A 7,265-nucleotide genomic window follows, 5' to 3' on the forward strand; every position below is an offset into this window, starting at 1 on the left:
CACCTATTGACTGCGTTGATTTAATTTTTTACATCTTGAAATGTCGAATATTGCGCCAATGCGTGGGCCTTCTTTAATATCAAGTTATTGTTATTTACAATTACAAAAAGAGAACAAACGTTGATACGTGCCGTACGTGTGTTTCTTTAATAAAGATTAGATTATTCACACGTTAATTGTGTTTGGAAATCAAAATGTTGGACGATGCTATTGTTGCCATCGGAAGTGCTAATGATTGTGATATATTGGTTGAAAAATTTTCACAGTCAGAGAGTTTGAGCTTTGCTGACTTTGCACGTGTATGGAAAGCATCACATTTTGAACTTATATTTTGGTACGTCGAAAAGTTTGAAGATCGTACAATAATTTTCGCTTTGCTAACATTTGGTTTTGATATATTTAATTACACCTTCATTAAAAAATCTTTCTTGATGTAGTGGAAGGAGTTCGGAAGAACTGCCACTTCTTGCAAGTGAACTGTTAGCTATTGCAAAAGCTATAATTTTGAATGTAAATAAGGAGTTTGCATCCAGGGTTGGAGGACTTTACCTTATGTATGGATTGTACTTTACTCAAAAATCCAAGTATGTCCGTTAAACTATTTACTGTGAAAATTCTTGACCCTTCCAACTATTTATTAGATCCAAAATTCGTTTAACTCTAAGTGAATTCAAGGAGTTCATGAACTTCACTTGTGAATTGAAAGAACAGAATAATATGGATGCTGAATTTATTTTCCAGAAACTTTTTATTGCTGAAGCGTTTTTGTTCTGTGCTTGCAGTACACCAAACAAGGTACAGTAATAGAAAGATGAAAGTAAAACAAAAATAATCATTTAATTTATTAAATTATTTAAAAATATAGTATATCCAAATGAATAAAAAATGCCAGTCTGAAGAAGACGTTGGAAATGCAATGGATGAGAATGAATGTAGATTGATTGGATGTGAGGGTTTGTCATCAAATAGTCTAAGAAATGTAGATCTTTTGCACTCTAAATACGAAGAGTTAAAGCCTCAGATAGCAGGTAAAATTTCTATAGCAATAATTAGTTTCTTAAGTAATATTCAACATTTAACTAAGAGTATACTGGATCCATGTAATTGTATTAGGATTTGTAACAACTTCTTCATCTGCTGCTCCCAGTAAGAATTTTCCCTCTGAAATTCAGGCAATTATAGATGCGTTCAAGTCCGATATTGCTAAAATAAAAAACAATGGTACCAAGCAAGGAAAACCTACGAGCGTTGCTGAAGAAGTAAATCAAGGTATTATTGATATTCCCCCTAATGTTAAATTTAAGGCATTTCATAATTTTTTAACGTTTTGCAGGTGTTATTCGAAGAAGAATAGTGAATTCTTCGTTTCAGTCTCAAAGCCGATCACGTCGTATGCCTGTAGATGTTACATCTATCGACTCGGCCAGGAAATCATCGAAATCTAAGCGAGACCACTGAACTGATCAAATCATTATTAAAAATAAAATTTTCGTAAAAAATACATTGAAGGAAATTTTTTTTATTTCTCATAGGGTTGAACAATCATTCGAAAATAAACCCAAAACTCAGTAACCGTATTTTCTGTTCAATGAAGTTTTCCCATCACCACTCTGATTTTCTGGAGGTGTCCACATGGCGTATTTCGAGTCATCTGTAATGTAGCTATTTGAGCTTGTGTTGGCGGTTGATTTTACGCTTTCAACCTTCTTACACAATAAAAAAAATATACAAAAATTATCCCGATATTCAATGTTAATAGTTATAAAAATGTGTACCTTTAGGTCCTTTTTCCTCTTTTTTCTGATCACTAAGCCAATTTTTTCGTTATTACTTTTCCCTTCGCTGAATTGATCAACTTCACAGGTGGGAGCTTCTAATAGAGTTTCTTCTTTTAGATTTGGTAGATGTTTTTTTGATACATCAGAACCAGGAATCCCATCCTCTGAGGAAATCACCGAAACTACGGGCACCGTTAAAACGGGTTCAGAACTGACACTTTTTTCTGAGTCGACTTCACGTTCGAGTTTTTCCTGTGACAAGACCTTTAATTTGCTTTCCACTCTGCTTTCCGTTACTGTGTTCACAGAAAGTATTTCAGATGAAGAAAGGACAGCAGGTCGCGCAATCTTAAGTAAAGCTTTTAACCTTGTCTCTTCTCTTTGGAGTTCGCCTAGTTTAAGCTGAAATTCAAATTGTTATTTGATCGGCTATTTATAATAGTTGAAACTAAATCATTACTCTAAGGGTTGCAGCTGACTTTTTGTTGCTCGATTCGTAGGATTGTAGAGCTTCCATGTAGGCGTCGACATCATCGATATCGATTTTTGCTGGATTCCGTGTTGCAGCAGTCATTCTAGTTAAAGTGTGCTGGATGTCTGCGACCTCCTTTAATACGTCTTTATATTTAAGTGACTGCGAAAAAATAATTTTCAAGTAAAGGTGAAAAACAAAACATAAGTGATGAGAGGACGAATTGTCGCTGACTTACCAAGCTCTCATAAGTCTCCACAACATCTGACGTTTGCTCTTTCATCCGGGCTTGTCTCTTCCGTTCAACAGTTCCAGTTCTATCCAGAAACGTATCTTCGTCACTGGAATAATAGTCATCATCAAAATTACGCTTTTTTCGACGACTTTTACTCTCTAGGAAATATAACAAGTAATAATAAAATAAGAAATATAGAGAATAGCATAAGAAATATAAGACAAGTTATTACAAACTAAGAAATTTACCATGTTTAGACTGCCGTAACATCCCATGACGATCAAGTAAACGGCAAGCTTCCAAGGCACATTGGACTACGGCTTCTTTTTTCTTTCCACCTTTAACCGAAGCTTCTGCAACGATCGGTGCTCCGCTGGCGGAGTCAATGGGTAATTCAACGCGACAAATAAAATGAGCATAATTCTTTTCTTCTACCTACATATGCACAGAAAATGACATGTTAATTATAGCAGAACATTAGTAAAATTATTCTAATAAAATGTAAAGTTATGCACCTTGTATTCAAGTTCATAACCTTCTCTTTCAAACCACCCACGAAGGGTTTTCTTAGGGTCATCCAAATACAGAGTTTCATCTAACTGAAAGTCGTCGGCTAAAGCGAATGGATTTTCAGCCAAAGGATTTTCGTCTTCAGCGTCCTCTCTCATTCCCCAGTTAATACCACTGCTAGTTGAAGGAGGCACAGAAGCAGTAGAAACGCCACATTTGTCATTAAATGAGTGTTGGTTATCAAGTTTGTCAATTGACAATTCTCTTTTAAGTTTCATTTCCTTAAGCTGGGTAACACTTAATTCAGAAACAGCTTCTTGGTCTTCTTCTGGACCTTGAAGGATAAACAACCTTGAAGATACTCCGAATTTGAAGACATGGCCAGTATGTAGACGGCAGTATACTTTTGGAGGAATCTGTTGTTTATTTAGGAAAGTTCCATGGGTGCTTCCAAGATCAAACAAAAACCATCCTGAATCACCCCGTTCATCATCAATTTTATACTGTAAAACAGTATGATATCTGGAAACAGTTGAATAAACAGCAAAATAGAAAATAACAATTGATTACAATTTCATTCATCTAAAAAAATTACCTGGAAATTGATGGATGTTGCAGAACAAAATCACATGTAGGTAGTCTACCAAAAACATAAAAAGGTTTCTGCTTAAACTGCAGATTCTCACTTTGTATGATCACACCATCCTTTAAAACTTCAAGCTGATAAGGTAATTGACAGATAGAAGATGTAGATGGAGCAACATAGTTTAAGTTGCAACTTTGAGCAGAAACCAAAGTTGATTTATTCGAACTGATTTTATCTTCCAACTCCAATTTCTTTGTAGAATTTTTTATGACCACATCATTTTCTTTCTTCACATTATCATCTGCAGAAGAGTTTACATCTTGCTTCGAATCTATATCGAGATTGTCTGTTAGACGATTAATTGGTTTTACTGATGCTTTCGTGCCTGGTCTCCTTCCAATAATGACAGGTTTCTTGAAAACTGGAAGAATAGTCCCATTTTTTTCCGTGCATTTAAAGACCTCTGCGACGTCATCCATTTCTTAAAACTTCAACTTTGATAACTGCACAGGTATAGATAGAGAGGGGGATGCTTAATCTATGGACAAAAATTTGAGCTCAACGCTGACATAATGAACTGAATAACAAACTAGATCTTGAATTTCCTACTTCATAGGTCCCTTCCAGTTAGTTCTAAATTTCTAATAAACTAAAACTTGGGTGTTACTAAAACGCGAAGCGAAACGGCGGAACGCGAAACTCCTAAAACGCGAAACAGTGGTGCGAAACCGCCGAAACGGTCCCAAAAATTGGGGAGGGGGAGGGTACGGTACCCCAGCCGTCAGGAAGGGGTAGCAGCTCCAGCCGTCAGAATAGGGGAGGGTACCCCAGCCGTCAGCCGTCAGAGCGCCCCTATCGGCCTGACGGTGCAATAGCGCAAAACCTCATTCGAGCACCGTCAGCCTGACGGTGCAATAGAATTTTTGATAAGCTGCAATTAGAAAGTTAAGTTAGTTAGTTATAGTTATAGTTAGTTAATTTAGTTATAGAAAGTTAATATACCTTAAAAATTTATAGTCTGTCTTAGAGACAGAAGTCGATCGAAATAATGCTTGTAGTGTAGAGTTAAAAAAAATTAACCCTATTTAAAAAAAAAATTACTCGAGAGATAAGTTATAATTTTTTTTTTACCTTTTCCTTGTTAAGCTTCTGGTTTTTGCGACGGACACGTCGATTTCTCTGTTTGTTGCCTCGACGCTTGGGCTTGTTTTTGAAAATATTTTTGAAAAGATCCATTTTTTTGGATTCTACATCCATGGCTCGGGCATCCTTTAGACGTACATGATCGAAGCGGCTTTCATCAGAAAACGACCTCTCTTCAGTTTCCATTCACCTTCTTTCAATGGCTTTTCCTGTTAGGATTAAAGATTAGATAGTTTGGTCATTAACTTATTAACCTTTTTTTTATATTTACCCCAGTGAAGTAATCTGGGTTATGGATTATTTCACAAACCACAGTCCACGTTTCCGATTTAACGTAATTCGGGCAATGGTCTCGTAAAACGTAAAGCACTTCTCTGGAATACATTGCTTGTTCCAGAGCCGTTTTTGCTGATTTTGCGCCCTCTAACTTATTGCTTAGGTGCTTCATCACCATTGGTCCAGCGATTAGTGAATCAACTTGCGAAATTTCCAAATCCGTTAGAAACATTTTTTCAACTAAGTAGCTCGAACGTAACAGACCAACTGTTGAACTCAGAATGAAGAGTGATGTGCCCCCCTTCTCCGTACCTCCGTACCCTTAATTAACTATTAAGGGTAAAATTTAAGTTTAAACTAAGTAATTTAAATACACACATTTAAATACACATTACACCGTCAGCCTGACGGTGTAATAGAATTTTTGATAAGCTGCAATTAGAAAGTTAAGTTAGTTAGTTATAGTTATAGTTAGTTAATTTAGTTATAGAAAGTTAATATACCTTAAAAATTTATAGTCTGTCTTAGAGACAGAAGTCGATCGAAATAATGCTTGTAGTGTAGAGTTAAAAAAAATTAACCCTATTTAAAAAAAAAATTTCTCGAGAGATAAGTTATAATTTTTTTTTTACCTTTTCCTTGTTAAGCTTCTGGTTTTTGCGACGGACACGTCGATTTCTCTGTTTGTTGCCTCGACGCTTGGGCTTGTTTTTGAAAATATTTTTGAAAAGATCCATTTTTTTGGATTCTACATCCATGGCTCGGGCATCCTTTAGACGTACATGATCGAAGCGGCTTTCATCAGAAAACGACCTCTCTTCAGTTTCCATTCACCTTCTTTCAATGGCTTTTCCTGTTAGGATTAAAGATTAGATAGTTTGGTCATTAACTTATTAACCTTTTTTTTATATTTACCCCAGTGAAGTAATCTGGGTTATGGATTATTTCACAAACCACAGTCCACGTTTCCGATTTAACGTAATTCGGGCAATGGTCTCGTAAAACGTAAAGCACTTCTCTGGAATACATTGCTTGTTCCAGAGCCGTTTTTGCTGATTTTGCGCCCTCTAACTTATTGCTTAGGTGCTTCATCACCATTGGTCCAGCGATTAGTGAATCAACTTGCGAAATTTCCAAATCCGTTAGAAACATTTTTTCAACTAAGTAGCTCGAACGTAACAGACCAACTGTTGAACTCAGAATGAAGAGTGATGTGCCCCCCTTCTCCGTACCTCCGTACCCTTAATTAACTATTAAGGGTAAAATTTAAGTTTAAACTAAGTAATTTAAATACACACATTTAAATACACATTACACCGTCAGCCTGACGGTGTAATAGAATTTTTGATAAGCTGCAATTAGAAAGTTAAGTTAGTTAGTTATAGTTATAGTTAGTTAATTTAGTTATAGAAAGTTAATATACCTTAAAAATTTATAGTCTGTCTTAGAGACAGAAGTCGATCGAAATAATGCTTGTAGTGTAGAGTTAAAAAAAATTAACCCTATTTAAAAAAAATTACTCGAGAGATAAGTTATAATTTTTTTTTTACCTTTTTCTTGTTAAGCTTCTGGTTTTTGCGACGGACACGTCGATTTCCCTGTTTGTTGCCTCGACGCTTGGGCTTGTTTTTGAAAATATTTTTGAAAAGATTAATTTTTTTGGATTCTACATCCATGGCTCGGGCATCCTTTAGACGTACATGATCGAAGCGGCTTTCATCAGAAAACGACCTCTCTTCAGTTTCCATTCACCTTCTTTCAATGGCTTTTCCTGTTAGGATTAAAGATTAGATAGTTTGGTCATTAACTTATTATCCTTTTTTTTATATTTACCCCAGTGAAGTAATCTGGGTTATGAATTATTTCACAAACCACAGTCCACGTTTCCGATTTAACGTAATTCGGGCAATGGTCTCGCAAAACGTAAAGCACTTCTCTGGAATACATTGCTTGTTCCAGAGCCGTTTTTGCTGATTTTGCGCCCTCTAACTTGTTGGTTAGGTGCTTCATCACCATTGGTCCAGCGATTAGTGAATCAACTTGCGAAATTTCCAAATCCGTTAGAAACATTTTTCAACTAAGTAGCTCGAACGTAACAGACCAACTGTTGAACTCAGAATGAAGAGTGATGTGCCCCCCCCCCTTCTCCGTACCTCCGTACCCTTAATTAACTATTAAGGGTAAAATTTAAGTTTAAACTAAGTAATTTAAATACACACATTTAAATACACATTACACCGTCAGCCTGACGGTGCAATAGAATTT

At 35.9% G+C, this 7,265-nt stretch overlaps 4 protein-coding genes across 5 annotated transcripts; 1 reads left to right on the top strand and 3 right to left on the bottom strand.

Annotated features, from left to right (window-relative positions):
• The first annotated feature begins 42 nt into the window (after positions 1–42).
• On the top strand, positions 43–1,745 carry LOC124193338 (snRNA-activating protein complex subunit 1-like). Its single transcript, XM_046587104.1, has 6 exons — positions 43–334; positions 438–584; positions 642–795; positions 866–1,028; positions 1,114–1,269; positions 1,334–1,745. Exons 1-6 carry the CDS (start codon positions 195–197, stop codon positions 1,456–1,458), a joined length of 885 nt encoding a protein of 294 aa, XP_046443060.1. The 5' UTR covers positions 43–194; the 3' UTR covers positions 1,459–1,745.
• LOC124193336 (kanadaptin-like) lies at positions 1,504–4,385 on the bottom strand. 2 transcript variants are annotated; one of them, XM_046587101.1, is made up of 7 exons: positions 3,591–4,385; positions 3,001–3,517; positions 2,734–2,920; positions 2,489–2,643; positions 2,239–2,412; positions 1,776–2,180; positions 1,504–1,706 (listed from the first exon to the last, which is right to left on the bottom strand). In XM_046587101.1, exons 1-7 carry the CDS (start codon positions 4,058–4,060, stop codon positions 1,566–1,568), a joined length of 2,049 nt encoding a protein of 682 aa, XP_046443057.1. In that variant the 5' UTR covers positions 4,061–4,385; the 3' UTR covers positions 1,504–1,565. The 2 variants fall into 2 exon arrangements, with proteins under 2 accessions (XP_046443057.1, XP_046443058.1); XM_046587102.1 differs by having other exon boundaries at positions 1,504–1,703; positions 3,591–4,333.
• Positions 4,386–4,625: 240 nt separating this feature from the next.
• Positions 4,626–5,259, bottom strand: LOC124193339. Its single transcript, XM_046587105.1, has 2 exons — positions 4,996–5,259; positions 4,626–4,933 (listed from the first exon to the last, which is right to left on the bottom strand). The coding sequence occupies exons 1-2, from the start codon at positions 5,230–5,232 to the stop codon at positions 4,853–4,855; spliced, it is 318 nt and encodes a 105-aa protein (XP_046443061.1). The 5' UTR covers positions 5,233–5,259; the 3' UTR covers positions 4,626–4,852.
• A 433-nt stretch (positions 5,260–5,692) lies between these two features.
• On the bottom strand, positions 5,693–6,179 carry LOC124193987. Its single transcript, XM_046587973.1, has 2 exons — positions 5,916–6,179; positions 5,693–5,853 (listed from the first exon to the last, which is right to left on the bottom strand). The coding sequence occupies exons 1-2, from the start codon at positions 6,150–6,152 to the stop codon at positions 5,773–5,775; spliced, it is 318 nt and encodes a 105-aa protein (XP_046443929.1). The 5' UTR covers positions 6,153–6,179; the 3' UTR covers positions 5,693–5,772.
• Positions 6,180–7,265: the final 1,086 nt, after the last annotated feature.

Source organism: Daphnia pulex, chromosome 5 (assembly GCF_021134715.1).
Source record: "Daphnia pulex isolate KAP4 chromosome 5, ASM2113471v1".
Classification (NCBI taxonomy): Eukaryota; Metazoa; Arthropoda; class Branchiopoda; order Diplostraca; family Daphniidae; genus Daphnia; species Daphnia pulex.